The sequence below is a fragment of the Globicephala melas genome, chromosome 4, assembly GCF_963455315.2.
Source record: "Globicephala melas chromosome 4, mGloMel1.2, whole genome shotgun sequence".
Classification (NCBI taxonomy): domain Eukaryota; kingdom Metazoa; phylum Chordata; class Mammalia; order Artiodactyla; family Delphinidae; genus Globicephala; species Globicephala melas.
This window is the reverse complement of record NC_083317.1, coordinates 59,750,669-59,776,101: the sequence shown is the minus strand read 5'-3', so window position 1 is coordinate 59,776,101 and position 25,433 is coordinate 59,750,669. Positions and strand designations below refer to the sequence as shown.

Sequence of the window (25,433 nt, the reverse complement as noted above, 5' to 3'; positions counted from 1 at the left end):
TACCGCCAAGGCCTACCCGGCAAGCCCCACAAGTTGCGTCGTAAGATATGGGAGGAGGAAGATGACGCCGGAAGGCAGAGCCCAGTAGAAAGATGGAGGTCCTCAAGTGGAGGGGGAAGGGTACTCGGAGGCCTGCAGTGCGGCTGCGCGCCGGGCTGCCGACGCGCCGGCGCGCAGAGGGGGCGGGGTGAAAGGTCACAGCGCGGCGGCGGGTCGGGCTGGCGGCTGCGGTGGCGGAGGGCGGGAGGCGAGTGCCCCGCGTGCACGTGTGGAGAAGCGGCGGCACCAGCGCGGCGGCGGGAGGCACCCCCGCCCCCTCTGGAGACGCAGGGCCGCGCTCGACTCTCGCGGCCTCCGTCACCCGCTCAGCTCCCTGCCCTAAGCGAGGAGGCCGGCTTGCGGGGTGGAGTGGCCCGAGCTGAGGGCGCGGAGAGCTCAGGGCGGCGACGACAACGGCGTTGATATCGGTGGTAACAACGGCCTCAGCAGGCGGGGAAGATGAAAGGGTGAGGAAGAGCAGCCGGGCAGGGCCCGACCGGCGGGGGAGAGGGGCTGCGAAGGAAGGGAGAGACTCCGGGCGAAGACCCGGCGGAGGGAGGTTTCTGGGCTTCTCTGCTCATGGAGGGGGCGGAGGCTCGGCTCCGGCTGCTGGCGGGCGAGACCCGGGGAGCCTAGGGTTTGGGCCTGGAGGACGAGTGCGGGTTTAGTGCACACCAGCTGCTGAGTGGGGCAGCGGGGAAAAGCTGTCGTGAGGCGCCTGGGGCCTCCTGCCCGGGCGCGGACTGCGGAGCCACCCCCGGCCCGCCCCTCCGAGTGAAGCGGTTTGGGTGTCCTCTTCAGATCCCGGCTCGACACTGAGAACTGTGGTCTTTGACACCTTTCGGGCTTATTCACACTTGGAAGCCGTGCAGAACCTTCTGGAGGGAGCAGGAATTGGAATAAAGAGCACGGAAAGGAGTATTAAGAGCTAGTGACTCAACTGGATTTGGGTTGGGTCAGAGCGAGTGGAGGAGGGGGAGAGAGCGTGAGCACTGAAGACTTGGGGTGCCAAAATGTTTAAGGAAGTGTTGCTGATCAGTAGGTGGAGCTATTGCTCCAGCCGTTTACTGTTGCCCTTGTGCCGCGAGGGGGTCCTGGGTTCCTAGTGAAGCTTTCTTCAGGGGTTTGGCAAAGTGAATATTCTTTCACAGGTTCCCTCTTGGACAAAGTTAGGGATTATTTTGGTTCGACTATTTCCATTTGGATAAGATGTCATCTTACTATTAAATTGCATACTGTTAAAGTATTAATTACCTAACACTGTGTTTTAACATATTGACGGAGGGAGCCGTTTTGAAGCTTGCCTTTACCCTCCTTAAAGAACGAAATGGAATCTTAATCAGTGTTAAAAGCTTTCTGAGGTGCTGAGTGTTTTCTACGATAGCAAGTCAGTTAAAGAATTGTAACTGTTTTGAGTTAGCGAAGCCTTTCAGACTGTTAAGCAGCCCTTTTGAAGATGAAGTAGAAGTCTGTTCGAAGTAATCTCATACTGCTTAAAACAAGGGTCTGTATATTACTTCGGTGTGTATATGTGTTTGAGGTCGCAGAAGAGGTCCAAGAAAGTTTAATTTGAAGGTCTGTAGCGTGATTCCTTACTCTGATTTTGCTTTAAATATTGAGAATCCATTGTAATGTCGAATTGCGTGTTTTGTATCAAGTCGAGAAATCATGAAGAAATTTTCACAGTACCTGCATTAATTCACATCAAGTTCTAAAGAGTTCCAATCAGGATACTAATTGAGGGGGTATTTGAAGTACGTGCTGCACTTGAATCATGATCTAGGAAGTTTGGCTGTTTTGTATATGATCCAATATAACTTGGCGAGATTTATCTCTTTTTTCCTTGAGTATGGATGCTGTCTCTTAGTTGTTTTTGTGTTCTCATTGGCACTCAGTGCTTATTTGTCTTTGTTAAAGTAATAAAAATGAGGCTGAAGAGTTCTTGGTGTTGAGCTTGTGCACGGATTTATAAAGGAATGCCTCCAAGGAATTATTCTGGATGTTTAGATCCAAGATCTTTTGATCTAGCTCAGTCTGCCTAGGATGTAATGCTCTTCCTGATACTAACTTGGCAATAGAAGTAATCTACCTTCAGTTAACATACTTATGAGGCAATTATCTTTTTATTTAAAATGGTTATTTTATATGTAACAAACTGATGGAGGCCAATCTCCAGAAATGAGTAACTGGTCAAATTTAGAGGAAATTTATAGTTACTGAACCTGTACCTTATGCCAGCAACTATGCCTAAAATGTAGAGTCCTTAAGTCTAGTTCCTATCACCTTTTACTATTGGGAGCTTAAGATCATGTTCTTAATGGTAAACTTTTAAGATGATTTCAGAGGAACTTCTAAGGTGAACTAACTCCCAGGTAAGATGGGACTGTAAAATTTTTTTCATTTGTTAGTCTTGCCCTTAAGGCACTGAACAAATGAAGACAGTGGATATTATTTAAAAGATTTTAAGGTTCTTGAGTTCAAAGATTTGTATCACCGTGTACAATGCAGTCAGTGTTATAGTCCTGAGTCTTGGTTTATGAAGGCCTGTGAAAATGAAACAGTGGTCCTGATTATGTGGTTTTTGTACGAAATTTTATTTGCTAAGTGTTTTATTGTATATTGAGCTAATTCAACTGTAAGTTGAATACAAATATCTAAAATTGAAAACATGCAGAACTCCTCACTCTGAATCAGTCTACTGTTTCAATATTTTACATCGTTGCCTATATTGTCTATCGTTTTGAAACCTTTAAAACTTAACTATTTTACCTGGCTTTTTCTTCATATTTTTACTTAGTTTTTTATTAGTAGCAGTAGGATATTCCATGGTATTGGCATGTATTTGCCTTTCCTCCATAGTAGATAAGCTTCCAGTTGTTAATTACTGCATGCATTTATATGCATGGTTTAGAAATTTGAAGTATATTATGAGGTGTTACTTGTACTGAGGTTGCTTGTTTTTATGAACCAGGGACATTATAGGTTGAATTTGTGGATGGTAAGCTGATTATTTTTATCTGTTCCCCTGTAGGGAGGGTGATATTCAAGCAAGAAGGTATGCTATACACAGCCATGACTGAAATGAGATGGCAGTGTAATAGTCGATATAATAGAAAGTAAAACTGAGTCCATTTGCCCTTCAATTGTAGCAAAGAGGTGTAAATTCTAATAAAGATGTCTTTAACTAGATGTGAACAAAATAAAGATGACAGCAATAATATAGTATATAGAACAGTGTAGTTTCCTAATTGAAGTGTTAAAATATAAGATTCTGCAAGTAGAAATGAGTCTATGTTGAAGAACTCAGAAAATAATTGGTACCTCTGAGAGTTTATGGACTGGAAAAGGGCACAAATAACTTTACTGAGGTGCTAGAGACATTCTGTATCTTTACCTTGGGTATTGGTTGCAGAGGTGTATACATATGTATAAAATCATTGAGCTGTAACAAGATTTGTGCTCTTTACTGAGTGTATCTTATATGTCAATAAAAGTGTTTTTTTAAAGGTTTTATTGCTGTTTTTGTCAGGGGAAAAAAAAACAAAAAAAGCCAGTAAGGCCGAAGTATGTAGAATTCAGGAACTTTTGTAAAACTGCAATTCATACTCCTTGCTTCTGTGAAGCCAATGATTTGTAGGATGTTGATTAAGTTACTGGATTTTAACAAATACTTTGTAATGTTCCCTTGCTTTGTTCAGATGAATGCATATAAAATATAATCTGTCTGTACCATAATTTTAAAAAATCAATATCCTAACTAATATAAAGGAGAATAAAAGGAAAGTAAACTGCAGTAAGATATCTATTTCAATATGCAGATGAGCAGGTACAACAACACCATAAATCATAAGACCAGGTGTTTGCATCTATCTGTAAATATAATCAACTATATAATTTAAAAAGTATATCTGCTACCAGTACAGATGTGTGCATTGGTGAGTAATGCTGTGTTGCCATCAGTGTTGTGATTTCTTCCCCAAATTGTGGACAACTGTTGGTAAAGTTCTGAACAAAACGCACAATAATCAAGAACTGTGGGTTGGGAAAGATTTTTAAAAGGCACTCATAAAGCATTATCTTTCAAAGCCAGTGCTTTTGCCAGACGAAACTAATATCTATATTAAATTTCACTTTGCTAAATCCTCTCTTTTGGTCTGTAGAAATTCTTTTGACTCCTGATTTTCTCTTCTAGGTATTAGCTATGGCTTCCAGCTTTGTGCCATCTGGAAAGATACACCTTCTTAATTATTTAAATGGCTGTCCTTTTTTCTTGTTTTAAAAGTGCAGCCTACAGAAACCGTTAGAATACCAGTACTAATCAATAGAAATGTCCTTCGTGTCATAGAAATGAGAATTGTATGATTATAGTTTAATAACTTACAAAATTGTATAATTGTGCTATCACAGAACACTCCTTTCTCTTGAGCTGTTCTCTTCCATCATGTGCTGTTTACATTCATTCAGTGCCTGACTTATTAGCAGAACGTTAGTCCTGTCTTGTCCAATACAGTAGTGACTAGCTATGTTTGGCTGTGGAGCAGTTGAAATGTGTCTTGTGTTACTGAGGAGCTGAATTAAAATGTCAGTTGTTGGACAATTTTTATGTGTGTTTCGAACAACTTGGATGTGTGAATCCACTAAATTTTATGAAATATAAGTACAGATAAAACATTTCCAAGGAAAATTAGCATCTGAATTGAGACGTGCTGTAAGTGTAATATGCACTGGATTTAAAGACTTAGTATGAAAAAAAGATTTTTTTAAAAGGTCATTAATTTTATTTTGATTACATGTTGCAACGATTTCAGCTGTTTCTTTATGCCTTGTTAATGTAGATATTAGGGGAAAAAAGTTTTTTTTAACAGGGATTTGAACCCTGGACCTAGAAATTTTTAAATTACATATGTGACTCAAATTATATTTCTGTTGGACTGTGCTGTGCTAGACCCTGAAAAAAACAAATTTGTCTAAAACATGATCTCTTCCCTTAGGATCTAGTTCCTGGATGGTAAATGTTTCAAATGTGGGACAACACATAGTGTGTGGCTGTTTATACCTCTGTGGTAACCACTCCTGGTTTTCAATTAAGATATTATAATCCAGTAGTATCCTCTGGGTAAATGAAGGGGTAATTGGAAGTATGTATTTGCCTTGCCTGAGCTAGTACAACCTGTATTCTACCTCTGTCATTGCTGAAGCTGTTCTTAAGGGAAAACCTTGTTTCCCAAGTTCAGACTTCTCCTCTCAGTCTTCAGTAGAGCAGAATGCTTGCTTGTAGAACTACTGGACACACATCCTTAATTATTTCTTTTGGATAATTCACTAGAGGAGAATTTTTGGGATCAGAAAGTACTGCCATTTTTAAAGCTCCGATATTTGTTGCCAACTGACCTCCAGAAAGATAGTAACACTTTATACTGCCAGCAGTGTATGAGAGTGCCCTTCTCTTCGTCAAGGGCTAGTGGAGAAAGGGAGGAGCACTTGCAGAAACTTAAAGGAAAATGGAGGAAGACATTGTGGCTGCCATTTCAGTGATGGGTGATGTAAATTACCTTTGTCTGCGATGAGTGGCATACATTGAGCATTTCTAAAATGATAGAAATAACTAATAGTGTCTTGACAAGTTGGTTTGGAGGACATATACACATATACCCTTAATTCTAATTTTACTTTGCTGATTAGGTGATAAATGGCCTTTCTTTCTTCCTTTCCTGTTGATTACTTGGTGGAGTTGGACATTTCCCACTTTTACTGGCCATTTGTATGCATTTTAAATGTTTCTTATTTCTCCTTCCAGAAAACTAAGATATATTTAAGGAAATATTTGGATGCCTCCCACCCCCCAGAATGTAGTTTGTTATTTGTAGCATAATTTATCTTCAAAAAGGAGACTTACTATAATGCAGAAGGCATTTGAACTAAAAGCAACCACATTTTATAGTTCAGTGTGCCACCAATAATAGTTAGCAATAGTAGGGACACTGACTAATAAGTTTCTTGGCTTCTGGGCCCTCATTTCTTTGTCTCTTTTGCAACTTGTGGGATCTTTAGTTCCCCAACCAGGGATTGAACCCAGGCCCCAGCAGTGAAATCACTGAATCCTAACCACTGGACCACCAGGAATTCCCTCATTTCTTTGTCTTTAAAGAGAACAGCTTGAACCTGAATAGGAAAGGCTGAAGGTTTGAGTTCTTGTGCCAGTTCTAATCTGTTGATAGTATCTTATCAGTATTATATTTAGTCTGTTGGTAGCTTTGATGAGTTCTCAGACTGTGGGGAAAACAAGTGATGTCATTGATTATTAATGGCACGTGTGTCGCACGTTTGCCATTCCTGGTCTCTGTCAGCTCTAGCTTTCTATGATAGCAAGAAACAAAACTTTGGAATCATATTTGAATTGTTCTCTTTTAAGCTGAACTCTTCATTTTGCTCTTGTGTCTGCTTTTTGGGACCTGCTCTCCCATCCCTTCCCCACGCTACTATTACCTTTTACAGAGGAGGCACTGTTAAGGCAATGTGCCAGGCAGTAGTCTCATTTAATCTTCACAGTAGCTCTAAGATAGTATCCATAGTCTACTAATGTATCTGTAAATATAGTATAAAACAAATATAGAGGTGGGCCAAGAAGGGAAGAAAGCTTGTTGGGTGGTGGGGTTTTTGAGTAGTTTTATATGGCCAGAAAACAATGGGGGGGTGTTGGGGAGAAGGCTAGGCCAGTGGCCACAGCTAGGCGATGAAGGACTACTTGAATTTTTTTTGGTAGATTATGCGCAATTTTTTTGAAAGATTTTACGCAGAGAAGTAAAGTGGTCAGATTTGTGTTTTAGAAGGATTATTCTGACTGCATTGTGATGGCTTTGTCTCCTTGGCTCTAGTCTTATTCCCCTTTATTAGGCTATTAAAATATGTGTTGAAATGAGGGGTTGAAATGATGGCCTGAACCATGCTGCTAAGAGAAAGGGTATAGGAACAGGTTATAAGGTTAGTTGGGAGGCAGACTTATCAGGGATTAAAATGGGATGTTAGAGTGCATCTGAAGCTAAGTGTCTGTATTGGATGAATGATGGAGCTGTTCGGAAAGGTAGAGAACAGATTTCCTATGGAGAACGATGAGTTCAGTTTTTGATGTGTTGAATTTATGATTCCTGTAGAGATAGCCAGTAAGCCGTTGGAAATATGTGCTTGAATTCAGAGTTTTGTAAGTAAAAACATCAGTGTTTAGGTAGTAGTAGGGAAAGAGCCGTAGCTGGGAAGGGGCTCTCCTAATTGAACATATAGATAACGATGGAAAAATTTTTCAAAGGATAATTTTACTCTTTTTTAGGTTATAACCTTGAGTATATTGTGTCCCTGTGTATGTTTAGCATTTCTGGTACCCAACCAAATAATTACTGAGATTTTTACACACCTGATACTTGCAGTCACACAGCTTGGAGGACTGATTCACCCACCACTGCTTTTTTGATAACCTGCTAAACCTCTAGAACAGTGACTCTCAACCAGCGGTACACCTCCCACCCCACTCTGGACATCTGATAATGTCTGGAGACATTTTTAGTTGTCACAGTGGGATGGGATGGTTACTGACATCTAGTGGGTAAGGCTAGCAATGCTGCTAAACATCCCAGGGTGCTCTGGGAAAGCCCTCACAACAAAATTATCAAGCCCTAAATACCAAGATTGAGAAACTGCTCTAAAATCTAGATGAGATGAAAGAGAGCTCATCGGTTTTACTAAGGTCCTAGAGATTCTTAGATTTACTAAAAGTAATTTAGCAATCCTTGAAATAGTTGAGGTTCTGCCCTAAGTCTTGTAGTTCAGTAGAAGAGGTAAGGTTCGAAAACAGATGCTTATAGCAGTGCAGAAGTTCTGTGCCTTGGAAGAGTACAACTGTAATATAGTTCAAATGAGGTGGAAATCTCAGCAGGATGACAGGTTAAGGCCTCATGAGCAGTTAGTATTTAAGCTGTGCTTTGATAAATGCTGAGAGGGCTTACTTTTAGGTTGAAGGAATTTATACTTTAGAGGAATCACTCTTTCATGTAATTTACTTGAAGGCAAGAGTTTAGAACCACATTACTGCTAGCTAAGAAAAAATTATCTCTAAGCCCCTTGAAATTTTTAATCAAAGGACCATGGGCATACTTTGATCCTTGCCAGAAGACTTAAATTTTATGCAAAAGTCCTTTATCAGTACACCTTAGATAAATGTTGGGTATTTCTCTCTCTCTCTTAACCTTGAGAAGTAAAGATGACTCCTTTGAGGGAAGTCATATGGTGTGGCTAATCTTGCACTATAATGGAATTCATAGACATAAGCCTGATTCTGGCTTTATTGATAATTGACTGTATAACTACAGGCACATCTGTCTCTGGGCTTCAGTTCCATCATCTGCAAAATGAAGGGGAAGAGAGCCAGTGGTTCTAAGGTCCCTTCCAGATCAAACACTCTTCATAAGAAGTGACCAGACAGTTAAAATTTTGTGCCAGGGTGCACTTAAATACCCATCTAAAGTATAAAGACTTTAAGCTTTCTCTATACATCATTTCCTCTTTTTGCTATGTAACTTTAGCAGTCAGACTTTGCCCAAGAAAGACCCACTTTTGTGTAGTCGTATCTCCATCTTGTGGCCTTTCAGAATATTGCCACTAAATTTTGTTTTTGTAATTATGGCCATAGTTGACATTACCCTTAAGAGCTAGAAACATTTGAGTGCTTATTATCTGATGTTGCTGTACTAAATACTTTTCCCATGATAAATACCACTTGTTTTTTAAGCCAAGGGTAAAGGTTTCCTACTACCATATTCTAAGTGCAAAGATTATTTGAGATTTGACTGAGTAACAGGCTAATCTTGTGGTGCTACTGTCTAAAAGTAGGAGGCAAGTAGCTGTGTTTTCCAGATCTAAGGACTTGGTTCACATTTCTGTGGATGCTTGTGCTGTATGAATCTGTCCGCCCCTCCTTAGATCTTAGTCTCAAAACTTTGGTATGAAGATGCGTTAGAGTTTGTTATGGATTTGAGAAACAAGAAAAAATAACATGTCACATGAATTTACTTGAGCTAAGAGAATAATTTAGTTACTTTAATAACTACTGTCTTCAGTTTTTTACTTAGAGTTTGTGAACTCTAGTGCCAACAGGAACCCAGGACCTGGGACCAAGCAGATAAGGTAAATGAATAAAACAAGAAACGTAGGCTTTATGTAAAATCTTCTGATTTAAGTATTAGCAACCAAGTTAATTTGGAAAAACAAAAAATTGTTGAGTCAAGTAGATGTGGCCACATGGCTGATTTGACTTCTAGGCTAGGAATTTGGGGCTTATCTACAGAACAGAGGTCTTGAACCAATAAATTAAAAATAGTCTATATTGTTAAATTATATTGAAATCTTACCTGAAGTAAGCAGTCAGTGTAGTGATTTTAAAAACCCAGCTTTCAGAGTTAGGCTGATTTGAGTTTGGGTCACAGTTCCTCAATACCAGTTATGTCACATACATTAAAGCTATAGTGTAACATACTGTACTGCTTGCATAAGGGAAATGATTAACATTTTATGGGGAAATGATTAGCATTTTATGGAAACCCACTCTGATCATATAGTGTATTTTTTTTGCAGTGGTCTATTCCACTTCCCTGTGCCTGTCTTTAGTCTCTATTTCCCTTACCAGACTCCTTGGATTTAGAAATTTACACACATGCAGTAGGAAGTTTCTTGATTAAAGTGGGTGTTTAATTTGTATGGTTAAAAGAACAAGCTTTATTACAGAAGTAAAGATTCCAAGGTAGGATGTGGGAATTTGAGTTTTTAACCGGCAGAACGATTCTGGTGTATAGCCAGGTTTGGAACCCAGTCTTGGATTTTACGACACTGCTTCTCCAGATTTATCCCTACTCTCTTGAACATTGTTTCTCAGACATCTTTATGGGCTCCTACTCTTTTACTTCTGAAATGTCACTTCACACCACTAGAATAACTATAAACAGAAAGGCAGTAAAAAGCATTGGTGAGGATGTGGAGAAACTGGAACCCTAAAACATAGCTAATGGGAATGTAAATGGTCTGGCCACTTAGGGAAACAGTTTAGCAACATATTAGTTTTTCCTTACTACTGTAACAAATTACTACAAATTTAGTGGCTTAAACAACACAAATGTATCATCTTTGTTCTTCTTTTTTTTTTTTTGGTGGTGGTCCACGGGCCTCTCACTGCCGTGGCCTCTCCGGTTGCGGAGCGCAGGCTCCGGACGCGCAGGCTCAGCGGCCATGGCTCACGGGCCCAGCCGCTCCGCGGCATGCGGGATCCTCCCGGACCGGGGCACGAACCCGTGTCCCCTACATCGGCAGACGGACTCTCAACCACTGCGCCACCAGGGAAGCCCCATCTTTGTTCTTGAGACCGAAAGTCTGAAAGGGGTTTCACTCTGTTAAAATCAAGATGATGGTAGGTATAGTTGACTCCTGTCTACCTGAAATTTTAGCATGTGACCTTATTTAGAAATAGGATCTTTGCAAATGTAATTAAGATGAGGTCATACTCAATTGGGGTGGGCCCTAAATGACTAATGTCCTTATTAAGAAGAGAGCATACATACACACAGAAGACCATGTGAAGATAGAGGCAGACATTAGAGTTATGCTGCCACAAGCCAAGAAGCACCTAAGGCCACCAGAAGCTGGCAAAGGGCAAGGAAAGATTCTGCTCCAGAGCCTAGAGGGCATGGCCCTGCTGACATTCTGATTTTGGACTTCCAGCCTCCAGTACTTCGAGAGAATACAGTTCTGTTGTTTTAAGCCACTGAGTTTGTGGTAATTTCTTAAGGCAGCTCTGGGAAACTGATACAACAGGACTGTGTTTCTTCTAGAGGCTCAAGATGATGTAACGTTTCCTTGCCTTTTCAGCTTCTAAGACCACTTGCATTCCTTGGTTCATGAGCCTTCATCTTCAAAGCCAGCAGCATAGCATCTTTAAGTCTCTCGTGTCTCTGCTCTTAATCATATCTTCTCTGACTCCTAAGGACCTGTGTGATTACAAGGGGCCCACCCAGATAATCCTGGTTAATTTTCCCATCTCAGGATCTTACATCTGAAAAGTCCTTTTTTCATGTAAAATAACATATTAAAGGTTCCTGAGATTAGAACATGGACAGCCTCCAGGGGCCATTATTCTGCCTACCAGAGGCAGTTTCTTTAAAAAGTAAAACATGTACCCCAGTGTTCATTGCAGCACTATTTATAATAGCCAGGACATGGAAACAACTGAAATGTCCAATGACAGATGAATGGAAAAGAAGATGTGGTACATATATACAATGGAATATTACTCAGCCATAAAAAGGAATGAAATTGGGTCATTTGTAGAGATGTGGATGGACCTAGAGTCTGTCATACAGAGTGAAGTAAGCCAGAAAAAGAAAAATATCATGTATTAACACATATATGTGGAATCTAGAAAAATGGTGCAGATGAACCTATTTACAGGGCAGGAATAGAGACGTAGACATAGAGGACGGACATGTGGACACGGGGCAGGGGAGAGGAGGGTGGGATGAATTGGGAGATAAGGATGGACATATATACACTACCATGCATAAAATAGATAGCTAGTGGGAACATGCTATAAAGCATAGGAAGCTCAGCTCGGTGCTCTGTGACGACCTAGATGGGTGGGGTGGGAGGGAGGTCCAAGAGGGCGGGGATATAGGTATACATATAGCTGATTTACTTCATTGTACAGTAGAAACGAACACAACATTGTAAAGCAGTTAAACTCCAATTAAAAAAAAAAGTGAAACATATTTGCCATACGACCCAGCAGTCCCACTTCTAGGTATCTACCAGAAAAAAACTAAAGCCTATGTCTGCACACATACTTGTATGCAGTAATCATAGCAGCATTGTTTATAAAAGCCAGGAAGTAAATACAGTTAAAATGCCCATCAAGTGGTAAATGGATAAACAAAATGTGGTATATTCATACAATGGAGTACTGTTCCACTACTGACACAAATTGCAATATGGATGAACCTCAAAAACATTATGCTGTGTGAAGGAAGTCTAGTCCAAAAGATCACATTTATTGTATGAAATGTTCAGAAATGGCAAGTCTTTAGAAAGAAGGTAGATTTAGTGGTTGGCTTGGAGTAGGTAAGGGGATCTATCTCAGCTGTGCACAAGGGATTTTGGGGGTGTGATGTGAGTACTCTAAAGCTGAATTGAGGTGATGATTTCACAACCCTATAAATAGTTTAAAATCATTGAATTGTACACTTAAAATAGGTGAATTTTATAGTATGTAAATTATACCTCAAGAGGGCTGTTTAAGAGAAAAATAAATGAGAGGGTTGTAAGGGGATGAGGCTCATACACCTAAATGTAATAAAACTTCTAGAAGAAAACAAAAATCTAAATGTTAGTGGCCTTGGGTTAGGCAAAGATTTGTTAGATATTACCCTGAAAAGCATGATCCACAAAAGAAATTCATCAAAATGTATAACTTCTGCTGTGTGAAAAACACTGTTAAGAAAATGAAAAAAGCCACAGACTGGGAGAAATCCTCTGCAACATACATAACTCGCAAAGGACATGTATTCACAGTAACTTAAATCTCAATTGGAACCCAGGATTTTTTTAAGAGCAAAAGATTTCAACAGCACCTTTACCAACGAAGATAATATGGGTAGCAAAGAAGTACATGAAAAGATGTTCACCATTATTTAGGGATATGCAAATTAGAACTGCAGTGAAATGTCAGTACACACCTATTAGAATGGCATAAATTTTAAAAGTTGATAGTGCCAAACACTGGTTTCGATGCAGAACACCTGAAACTCTTGTACATTTAACTAATGATCCAGTATCCCCTCTCCTATGTATGTATTCAAGGGAAAGAAAAACTTATGTTCACACAAGAACCTGTACATAAATTGTTTGTGGCAGCTTTATGCATAATCTCCAAAAACTGGAAACACCCAAATGCCCTTCAACAAAAGTATAAACCATGGTACATCCATACAATGGAGTACTACTCAGCAATAGCAAGGAATGAAGTTGATACAGTAGTGTGGTGAATCTCAAAGGCATTGTGCTGAATGAAAGAAGCCAAGAAAATGGGAATGTATTGTGTGGTTCCATTTATGTGGTATTCTTGAAAAGGCAAAACTATGGGAAACAGAAAACATTAATGGTTCTGTGGGAGTGGTGGTAGAGCTGAACTACAAAGGGTCATGTGGGAGACTTTTGGGGTGATAGAACCATTGTGTTTCTTGATAATTGTGGTAGTTAGGTGACTATATGTATTTGTCAAAACTCAGAACTATATGCCTGAAGTTAATTTAATTTTATATAGGGAATTCCTTGGCGGTCCAGTGGTTAGGACTTGGTGCTTTCACTACTGTGGGCCTGGGTTCGATCCCTGGTTGGGGAACTAAGATCCCACAAGCCATGCAGCAAAAAAAAAAAAAAGGAATTAAAAAAAGGTTTATGTGAACTTTTAAAAGTTTTTTTTTGTTTTCTTTTAGCTAAGAAATTTTTTTTTCCCTAAGAAAGTAAATTGACCCCCCAAAACGGCTGGAAAATAAAGGAGCAACTAATAGTTGATACAAATTAGAAAATTGCAAGCTGGTGGACTTGAATACACTATGACAATAATTATATTAAATCTGAACAGACTAAATACTCTGATTACCAAATTAAAGGAACAAGACTCTTATGCATTTGCTGTTTATAAAAAGACACTTTAAATATAAGGCCACAGAAGTTCAAAGTAAAGGGTGGTAGAAGATATACCATGCAACATTGATTAGAAGAAAACAGTGTGTCTATATTTATGATAAACAAAGTAGACTTTAAGGCAAGGAATATTACAGCGAAGAGGGACATTTCAAAATGATAACAGGATCAATTCATCAACTCATAACAGTCCCAAATATTTATGCTGTTAATAACATAACTTGAAAATACAGAAGCAAGCATTGACAGAACTGAAGAGCAAGAAGAACACTTCCAAACTTTCTTTGAGGCCAAGAAACCTTATTGATAAGAAAACCTATCAAGAATATTATAAGGGGAAAAAAGAGTGTGTCAGAGTAAGACTTCCTGACATATCATTTGAACAGACCTAAAGGAGGTGAGAGAGTAAACTTGCAGCCAAGAATGGAAAGGCCACCAACTTAGATAGGGAAAGCTTCAGGTGAAGCACATTTTGTGGGGAAGATCAGATAGCTAGTGTTGGATATGTTTAATTTGAGCTGTCTACTAGAGATGCTTTGGCATTTAGGAGTGATTTCTAGGCTAGAGACAGAAATTTGGGAGTTGGCAGCATTAAATCCATAGGACTATATATAGATTGAGGTCACCGAGAGAATGTAGAGAAGACAATGAAGTACCATCTTGATGTGCAAGGCCCTCCTCTCCAGCCCCGGCTTCCACATGTACACAAAGCATACTTTGTTTTACTATAGCAAACTGCCTGTGGTTTGGAGAATACATGAATGTAAACTCCTTTGCATTCCAGGTGTTAGCACATAGGTGTTGAAATATTTATTGAAATAGAACTGATTTATGCTTTGAATAGGCAACTATTATGTTCATAAGAACTATAGAAAATTTAAGATTCATGATAGAGTTCTTAAAATCTCTATTATTTAATTTTCTAATCAAGTTCTTTTAACTTCTAAAAGCTTTTGGTTGTTTACAGTCAAATGATGTTCTAATTTACTTGATATTCCTACATAACTATGTTTATGCCTTTGGTACTACATGTTCTTTACTGAATTATATTTACAAGTTGATGATATTACTCTGATATATTTAGAATATCCACATCTTAGAATAATTTGGAGCTAAGTGATCAGGATTACAGAAAAGTTCCATTTCAGTCAGACATATCATGTTCAGGAGAGTTAAACTGTATCTGAAGGTGAATTTTGCTGACAAAGTTATATTTAATAGACATTTAATAATTCTGTTTCTAGTATATGCTGACAGTCTGGTAATAATAAAAGTTGATTATAAACAGCAAGGTCCTACTGTATAGCACAGGGAACTATATGCAGTCTCCTGGGATAAACCATAATGGAAAAGAATATTAAACAAAGAATGTATATATGTATAAAACTGAGTCACTTTGCTGTACAGCAGAGATTGGCACAATGTTGTAAATCAACTATACTTCAATTTAAAAAAATCAAACTTGATTAATTTCTTTCTTAAACAGCTACCGAACGATACAGTATTCCAATTCTGTTTTAAAACTTGTCAGTATATATGTGCATAGAAGAATATTAGAAGACTATATGTCTAACTCATTTCTATGGTGTTGGGTTTGTTCGTTTTTTTAATCAAGACACTTTTTTTTTTTAAATTAGGCATGGTAAGATTAAGCTGCTTATTCTCTAATGATTCAATATTGTATTCTGTATTTAGTCTTGATCTGCCCACCCTAATGGAAATTTTTTTAGTAGTTACCTTTTATTAGTTTCAGTCTACCACACTGCACCATGACCACCTTTTCCTTCTGTATGAGGTCATGAAATACCTGGTTATTATCCTTTTAAAACTTACACTTGAAGCATGGTAATTACCTAGAAGTTATTCTTAAACTCTTAAAGACTCAAGTTCTTTCACTTATTATCTAGAATCTTAACTTCCTAGATTCTGAAGTTTTCCTTTATTGTTTTTTACTATTAGATTTCATAATGTAATTTTTCAATCACTATTAAAATACAGAGACTGGCTTTTAAGTGCAGTGGAGTAATTTTTTTTTTTTTTTTTCCCTGTGTGGCATGCGGGATCTTAGTTCCCCAACCAGGGATCGATCCTGAGCCCCCTGCAGTGGAAGTAAGGAGTCCTAACCACTGGACCGCCAGGGAATTCCCCTGGATTAATTTTTAAATGGTGTGTTCTAAATATAATCAATATAATAAGCTATCTTATATTTAAAATAAATTACTGCACCCAATCTGTGGTACGATATTAGAGAGTAGCATTAGGCTGAGTGAAATAAGCCAGATAAAGACAAATACCGCATAGTATTACTTTATTACTTGTATGTGGAATCTTAAAAAAAAAAAAAAAAGGCAAGCTCATAGAAACAGAGAGTAGAAAAGTAGTTTCCAGGTGGGGAAGATAGGGAAAGGTTGGTTAAAGTGTACAGACTTTCAGCTATAAGGTGAATAAGTTCGGAGAATCTAAAGTATAACATATTTGATAACACCGTATCGTATAATTTAAATTTGCTAAGAGAGTAGAACTTAAATGTTCTCACCAAAAAAAAAAAAAAAAAAAAAGGTAGGTGATGGATGTATTAATTAAGTGGGAGGAATCCTTTTTTTTTAAAAAAAAGAAGAGACTGTGCAGGTAAGATGTGATCCCTGTATTTTAAGGTGAAATGTCATTTACCTCAGCCTTAAAGAAGAGAAAGCCAGGGTGTGCTTTAATGAAAAGGGAAGTTTTTCTGTGAATGAGACGTAACCTAGTAAAGAAGACATGACTCAGTACTTCCCTGGTGGCACAGTGGTTAAGAATCCGCCTGCCAATGCAGGGGACATGGGTTCGATCCCTGGTCCAGGAAGATCCCACATGCCATGGAGTAACTAAGCCCATGCGCCGCAACTACTAAGCCCACGTGCCACCACTACAGAAGCCCTCGCACCTAGAGCCTGTGCACCGCAACAAGAGAAGCCACTGCAATGAGAAGCCCGCACACTGCGAAGCCTGTGCACGGCAACAAAGAGTAGCCCCCGCTCGTGGCAACTAGAGAAAGCCCACGCGCAGCAACGAAGACCCAATGCAGCCAAAGATAAATACAAATTAAATAAATTTTAAAAAAGAGACATGAGTCATGAAGGGAATTCATTTTAGTCAAATACTTGGGAAGAAGGCCATATTTACTTCATATTTACTCATGTGGCTAGAAATTGAAAGAGAATATAACAGATCTATATATTTTTTACTAAGATGCCTGCATCTTAAAATTTTGTGTGGCTGCTAAGAAACTCAGTGCGCTTCCATTTTAAGAAGACATGCAAGATATACAAGGGTGGTTGGTCACAATAGTGAATAATGAAAAACAGTAGATACAAATGAAATAATTGAGGCAGGAAGGCTAAAGTTCCAAATGAGTATAATGGTCTGTAATCAGGTTTTTTTGTTCTTTAAGAACTGTAATACATTCTGGTCGTTTCTGATTATCTTATTAACATTTCAGAGAATATTGTTATAAAAGTTATCCACAAACCACACATGTTTGAATGTGCTTTTAAACATTTTTCTGTATGTTAACAAAAGTTGGAGATACATTTATATATATTCCCAGGAAACTATATCAATGTCTTTCTAATATAAATGTATCATGCTTTATTTAATTAACCAGTCCCCTAATGGTGGACACTCAGATTTTTTTTTTCCTTTTTTTTTTTAACCATTATAAAAGTGTGATGATTAGCTTTCTTGTTTAGTCGTTTCTGTAACAGAGAGCTTTCAAAACCTCTGTGCATATGATGTAAATGGTTAATTAGGGTGCATTGTTTGCATTTTCCTGCTATTGACTAATGCAGTTGTGATGTGGAACTAGCACCTAGTGTAGGACATACGTCATTCTAGCTGCTTGGTTGGCATCAGATTGTTTTGTTTATTTTTGAACTCATTTTTAGTTTGATTTGACAATTTTTTTTATAAGATACTATTTTTTAAATTTATATTTTGGCTGCGTTGGGTCTTCGTTGCTGTGCTCAGGTTTTCTCTAGTTGCGGCTAGCGGAGACTTCTGTTCATTGCAATGTGCGGGCTTCTCATTGTGGTGGCTTCTCTTGTTGCGGAGCACAGGTTCTAGGCACGCGGGCTTCAGTAGCTGTGGCGCGTCGGCTCAGTAGTTGTGGCTCGCGGGCTCTAGAGCGCAGGCTCAATAGTTGTGGCACCTGGTGGGATCTTCCCGGACCAGGGATTGAACCTGTGTCCCCTGCATTGGCAGGTGGATGACACTGTTTTCTTTAAATGTTTTTATGACCCACTGTTAAGATTTTTTTTTAATTTTTAAAAATTTTTTATTTTATATTGGAGTATAGTTGATTAACAGTGTTGTGTTAGTTTCAGGTGTGTTAAGGTTTTTAAGAAGGCAAATAGTGTATATAAGCAACCTCTACAAATGATAGTGCTGGTGATAATAGGAAGAAAAATTGTGTAGATGCTATTCAGGTTTGTCTTGTCACTATTGATCAACCTTTAGCATGTGGTGGTGAGATTGATTTGAGCGCTTAAAAATTTGTTGACAGCTCTGTAGGCAAATCAGCTTTATTACCATGAGTCTGAAACTTTTTAGTGGTTATCCCTTTTCCCATGGAGCCGATTGTTTTGGTTAAGTATGGTTACTTAGCGATGCTACTGTTGTGTTCTTGATAAGTAGTTTTCAAGCTGGGGTTTGTTTTGTTTGATTGGTTGGTTTTGTTTTGTTTCTGAAATGTAGATTCCCATGTTCCATTTCCAGAGACTGCTTCTGAAGGGGGTGGGGGTGGGACGTCCAGGAATCTGGATTTGGTCGCCACCCTCTGTGACTCTGGTATATGTGGTTCCTGTGTCCAGTGACCAGAATACACGTGATTCTTGCATATTTTAATTATTTTCTTAGAATAAATTCCTAGAGTGGGGATACTTTGACAAAGGAGGTGTACTTTTTAGGTTTTTTAGTACATAGTTGTAGATTGTCTTCCAGAGATACTGTATTTACATCCCTGCCAGCAGAGTATAAATATCTTACTTGCCACCCCTTTGCCAATTAGGTATCATCAGTCTTTTTGATCAGTAATAGATGTCTTTAAATTTTTCTGAAAATTTCAACATTATATGTAGATTATTATTCTGGCCTTCTTAGTAATTGTTGTTTACTGTATTTGTCTCTAAATGTATACAATTGTATGAAAGCTAGGAGTTGGAACCTGGATGGAATGACTGGCAAAATCTGCTTATTAGTGGTGATCTTCATAGGAGTGTAAGGTTACTGTGAAAGGGTTGGATTTATCAGTCATGTAAAAAAGACTTGGTACCCTTTTAATATGTCCATCTTAACAAATGAAGCTAATTATATTTTATTGAGTACATTTTGGTTTGTTCCAGTAGCCGGATCGAGCTGGGAGATGTGACACCACACAATATTAAGCAGTTGAAGAGATTAAACCAGGTGATCTTTCCAGTCAGCTACAATGACAAGTTCTATAAGGATGTGCTGGAGGTTGGCGAGCTAGCAAAACTTGGTATGATATGGTTTTTCTTCTTCCCTTCGTTTGTTTATTCATGTTCTTGACCTCTAGTTTTTAATATCAGGACAAAAAAAGAGTTAACTGATTTAATCTCCTTGTTTTACAAGTGAGGAAATGGGGGTGATCCAGGTTCTTAGAAAAATCAAGATAAAATAAAATACTTGAATTTCAAAAGGAAATGCTAAATATGTTTTCTTATTTAGACTGTGTCTGTGTTTTCACATATTTAAGAGGGGTCTTAAATTCTGAAGGTATAGGATATTTTTGAGGCTATTGATACTCAGAGTACATGATAAAATTTAATTAATGCTAATAACAACAATTCAGTCGTTGTACAAGGGCAGGGAAAGATTCAGTAAAATGTGTTATTCTGTCTGCTAAACTTTGTATCTTTATATTTTCCGTGGCAGCCTATTTCAATGATATTGCAGTAGGTGCAGTATGCTGTAGGGTGGATCATTCACAGAATCAGAAGAGACTTTACATCATGACACTAGGATGTCTGGCACCATACCGAAGGCTAGGAATAGGTAAAATTATTTGTGGGTTTTGGTTTTGTTTTTTTCTTTAAAGAAGCATAAATACATTGGTACTGTTCCTGACCCCACTAAGGCAATATTTCTTCTAGGAATACTGGGAAAGGGTTACTGAATTATATAAAGTAAGGTGGAAAAGAACTGTTTTATATGTCAGTTGAACATAATTGAATTGAAAGCCCTATATATAAATAGATTTGTTACTAATACCCCTTTTGCTTTTTCTGTTTTCCTTCTTCCTGGAAGGGCTGTATATAAAGATTGCTTGTCTGCTAGCAGTTTTAAACACAGAAGGTAGTGTAGAGAGAAAAAAATTGTGGAAAATCAAGATGTCTGGTGTTTACCTCAAATTCTACTAGGACTCAGTAAGATGTTTAGTTTAAAGATTGATTTTTATGAGATTACTTATTTGCTGTTTGTCTTGTTAATAGGAACTAAAATGTTAAATCATGTCTTAAACATCTGTGAAAAAGATGGCACTTTTGACAACATCTATCTGTAAGTAAAGTCATATTTAATGATCTTATCTAAAGAATTTAATAAATTGGCAATAGAAATCTTTACTAGAAAATTTAAAATCTGGTCACTTATTGTCTTTGGGAAATACCATGGAAGTGGTAGTTATGAAGTTTGTTTTAATAATAGATAATGAACCTGTGATAAAACATTCTTGTTTTGCTTTATTACATTGGGGTGGGAGCTCCAAAGTCACATATGTGAAACCAAGATTAAAACTCAGATCTTCAGAATTTAAGAAATTAATACCATTGATATTACTTTTATCATGCCATCTGTTTGCACTCTGAGTTTTGTTCAAGGCTCTCAGTGACATGCTCATTAGTAGTAGAATTTAATCATCAAAATCAGAGAGTACCTAGCTGATTTATACTTGAATCTTAAGAGTAAGGCTAAGGTGGCAACTATGGATTCTTTTTCTTTTTTTTTTCATTGAAGTATAGTTGATTTACAATGCTGTGCCAATCTCTGCTGTACAGCAAAGTGACTTATACACATACATATGTTCTTTTTTAATATTCTTTTCCATTTTGGTTTATCCCAGGAGATTGAATATAGTTCCCTATGTGGATTCTTTATAATACAGATATTGAGATTATTCTCATTTTCACTTTGGCATTGGGAGAGATTAAATTATATAATGCTGTTTTGAGGAGTAATTGAGAAAGCACAAATTATTTTCAAAATCTAACATGTTTTTTATCAATCAGAAAGATATATTCAGGCATTTGAGACCCTAGGTTTTGTTTATTTTTTAATGTGTTACTATGGTCTTTGAATCATCCCTATAGTTATCTACGTACTTTTAGTTACAGAAACCTTTTCTCCTCTTGAAATAAAAAATGTTATGATACTTTAACCTTTGTGGATTTTAAGAATAAATGCTGTTCCTGCATCTCCTCATCTCAGCTAGCTGTCTTCCAAATGTTAGATTAAGAGTTAGGTTAGAGGGCTTCCCTGGTGGCGCAGCGGTTGAGAGTCCGCCTGCCGATGCAGGGGACACGGGTTCGTGCCCCGGTCTGGGAAGATCCCACATGCCGCAGAGCGGCTGGGCCCGTGAGCCATGACCACTGAGCCTGCGAGTCCAGAGCGTGTGCTCTGCAATGGGAAGGGCCACAACAGTGAGAGAGGTCCACGTACTGCAAAAAAAAAAAAAAGAGTTAGAAGTATAAATTTGTCATCAAAGTTTCTCTGAAATGAATACCTAATCTTTGTTGATAACTAGTAATTGTAAAGAGAGTCTAACAAATGTCTGCAGTATTCCAGCTCCAACCAATAGCTATTTGTGGAGGACACATAAAAGCTGATGGAATCTTAATTTTTTTTTTTTTCCGATACCCTCTTGTATCTCAGGCATGTCCAGATCAGCAATGAGTCTGCAATTGACTTCTACAGAAAGTTTGGCTTTGAGATTATTGAGACAAAGAAGAACTACTATAAGAGGATAGAGCCAGCTGATGCTCATGTGCTGCAGAAAAACCTCAAAGTCCCTTCTGGCCAGAACGCAGATGTGCAGAAGACAGACAACTGAACAAATTACAGATGAACTTTCTTGCACTTGCTTGTCGCCAAATAAAAGAGAGGCCCATTGATCCCCCCCCCTTTCTTTTAAACCTTTCCCCCTTCCTCGTTCTTGTGTTTCCTCCTTTCAAAACTTCCTTCCCTTTCCTCTAAAAGTTTTAAACTTTTAAGGATTTATTAATCATGTTTGGATTGTTTTAGTTTTCTTATTTTTATGAGGTTGTTTGATTGTAGGAAGGAGAAGGTATAGATCTATTTAGTTTCACAGTTAAGATATATGGTCCCGAAAACTTGAGTGTCAATTTCATTTTTTTTTTTTAATGTCCTGCTTTCACATTGAAGGGCAGAGCCTACAAAATATTGTATATTTCAAAGGACAAGAAGCAGCAGCAGCAATATCTTGTTCTCTAACTCATAGACAAGTTTAGTGTGTTTGTGGTACTTTGGGGTTTTCAAGATTTTGTGGGATACTAATCCCTATACATTGCCTTCACTCCACCTTTTGTCCTTCTGAGTATTATCTCAGGAGTTGGACCATTGTTATCCTTGTAAGAAATACTAAGTTTATTTTGTTCTGTTAAGCAGTTATTTCTTCCTTCCTCGCTGGTGGCTGACGGTGGCTGGGACAGTCTGAGTAAGTAGTATTATACTTTGGTCTCAGCATTTGAGTTAAACTGCTTTTTGCTAATGAGTGGGCTGGTTGTTAGCAGGTTTATTTTTCCTGCTGTTGATTGTTAGAAGTGGCATTAACTTTAGGAGTGTGGGCTGGTGAGATTAATTTTTTTTAATATCCCAGCTAGAGATAATGGCCTTTAACTGACCTAAAGAGGTTTGTTGTGATTTGCTTTTTTTTCTCCTGTCCTTTTTCTTCAGTAAATCCACAATAGTTAGTCAAACCTTAAAAATGGAGTTGATGTCCTTATAGGTCAATGCCCCTAAATAAACCTGAAGCAGGTGTTGTCTCTTGGACATATTAAAAAATACCTAAAAGGAAGCTTAGATGGACTTGTGGCACAATAAATGCATTTAATGTCAGCTAATGCAGACGGTTAGAAGTGTGGCCACTGAGCATTTGATTTTAGAGGAAGGAATATCTAGACAGTATTTTTGAGAATAACATAGCTGTGCTAATTGCTTATCTGTTGGAGAACATCCCAGATTTGCTTACATTCTGTGCCTGTGATATTGAGTTTAAGGATTTGGGGGTGGGGGAATTATTAAACATATTGCTTCTATTCTTGGAAAAAGTAGAAGTCTAGAAGTGTTAATAACGCAAATGTCACTGTGACCTCCTCTACTGACAGGACTGGTTTATGCCAGATCGTTTCCTGGCACATAGGGAGTGGCTTTGACGGGTCGATAACTTTTTGTAAGATAGAAGACATCTGAAATTCTCATGTTTTCCTCCATAATCCCATCTCCAATATTTAAAATTTTCTACATTGCCAATACTGGTGGCCCAAGAAATGTTTTCATTAGACTTTAAAACAATGCACAGAGCTTGAATTTTCTGTCATTTGACTTTAAAAGGAAGATTGATTCATAATATTTATCCTCTTATGTAAATTCTGGCATAAAAGTTTCATCTCTTCAAATATGTTGAATGACAAAATTATTTTACACAATGTTTATGCACATTTTATAATCTTAAGTTCTTATTTGAGAATGTAAAAATACAAGGTACAATAGACTTCAGCAGTCTTAGTTGAGTGCCAAGTATAATATAGAAAAGGAAGATAGTTGATAAATGAATTTATAGGGTTATAATCTTAAGATAGTAAAAATGTAGAAAGACCATGCTGGTTTCTTGGGTATCCGTTTCTTAAGCAGTCCAAATCTAAGCTTAGAAGAAAAGTTTAGCATTAAGCACCTTTACCTTCATGGATAAGCTTCAGCTTGCTCTTGCCAAGAGAAGAATGCTTGAGTTACAGAAGGCATAATTAGTTTGAAGATTCAGCCTTTTTGTAAACTTCGCATATCAGAATAGATTTTGATATATAAATGAGTTTTGTGAGATGACACTGCCTCTATTTCTATAACCATTTCACCTGGACTATCTAATCAGTCCTATGAATGTATCCCTGAATGTGGTTAATGAAAACCGAATAGCTGCCTCATGACAATTAAGTACATATTATTTATGGAGGAAAAAATATTAAATTTTGAATTGAGTGTGTAGGCTCCCTATCATTTTAGTGTTTCTTTTTCCACACTAGTCACTGACTTTAACCTAAATTGTAAGTGTTTGTAAAGGGTGAATTGTCCTACATCAAACTTACATGAAATAATTCCATCCACTTATGGAGGAGGAGGATGTAGAAGAGGTGGAAGCTGGGCACTAGTTCACGTGCCTATGAGTCAGTAAAGACTGAAATAATGTCCCATGTTCAGTTGGTTATTTTGATAAAAATTATCGTTGAGGTAAATTCTATTAACTGGAAGATCACAGGATATATCCATCATATTTTTCAGGGTAGATAGTTTTTTTCTGTAGGGCAAATAGATAAACATTATATTGTATGGTAATTGCATTTAGGTTCTAAAGAAAAGAATCAGCAGAGAAATCTATGCAATATATAATTTGTCCAGATTAGTTTTCATTTGGGGAAAGAAGTTCTGAAATATCCCCAAAGTGGCTTACTCATCAATTGAAAGTCCTCCAAAAATAGAACTATTGGGAAACCATGACATATGGGGTGGAAAAGAAAAGCTCTCCCTCAGTTTTTTGGAGGGAATAACTTTAAAAATACTTAAATAGCTGAGTTTATTTGGTGCAGTTAAGATTTAAACTTGTTGATTTTAACATTGCTGTTACATCTGAAATAAACTTACATGATGTTCTGGTAGTAATCTGTGATGTCTGGTAAATGTCAAAGAAATGTAAATGCATTGTGTTGAATTCTGAGATCAGCAACTATATATGTAGTCATTGTTTACTGTTGCCCATACTGGTTTATGTACTTTCACTTTTCTTTAAGAACTAACTTAAAACTAATTAAAATAGGCCAAGTGTAATTAAGGCCTCCTAATTCAGACCTTTTGGAACTTGCTAGAAACACTGCCTGGTATCTGCAGTTCAGTCCCAATGAGAGAAAAAATAAGATCTGAAGAGCTGTCTTACTGTTACTATATTTTGAACGCAATTGTTAAAAGCACCTGACACTTTAGGCTGTGAGCTAATTAGCAGTGTGCATTGACTAGAGAGAACATATATTCAGATTTTTTTCTTTCTGTTAACAGTGAGGAAGGAGTTTAGTTGAGTGAGTTGGGAATTGCTTTTTAAGTTTTTTCTGAGTACCAAACAAATATGAATTTAGAATTTTGTCTTTAACAAAATTAACTCAGTATCTTAGTCAAAAGTGTTAGAATTTTGCTTATTCCATTCAAGAAACAATGGGTGATCTTTGCCCGATGTGTCTTAATCATATCATCCCCAAATTTAACAGCTTAAAACAATGAACATGCATCATCACCCGGTTTCTGAGTGAGGAATCCAAGGGCAGCTTAGTTACGTGGTTCTGGCTTAAGGTCTCATCAGGTTACAGGACTGTCAGCCGGGGCTGGAG

At 37.8% G+C, this 25,433-nt stretch overlaps 1 protein-coding gene across 2 annotated transcripts; it reads left to right on the top strand.

Annotated features, from left to right (window-relative positions):
- Positions 1–178: 178 nt before the first annotated feature.
- NAA50 (N-alpha-acetyltransferase 50, NatE catalytic subunit) lies at positions 179–24,896 on the top strand. Of its 2 annotated transcripts, none has more exons than XM_030836813.2 (5): positions 179–506; positions 19,155–19,288; positions 19,705–19,824; positions 20,262–20,328; positions 21,700–24,896. In XM_030836813.2, exons 1-5 carry the CDS (start codon positions 499–501, stop codon positions 21,875–21,877), a joined length of 507 nt encoding a protein of 168 aa, XP_030692673.1. In that variant the 5' UTR covers positions 179–498; the 3' UTR covers positions 21,878–24,896. The 2 variants fall into 2 exon arrangements, with proteins under 2 accessions (XP_030692673.1, XP_030692672.1); XM_030836812.2 differs by having other exon boundaries at positions 19,152–19,288.
- The last annotated feature ends 537 nt before the right edge of the window (positions 24,897–25,433 follow it).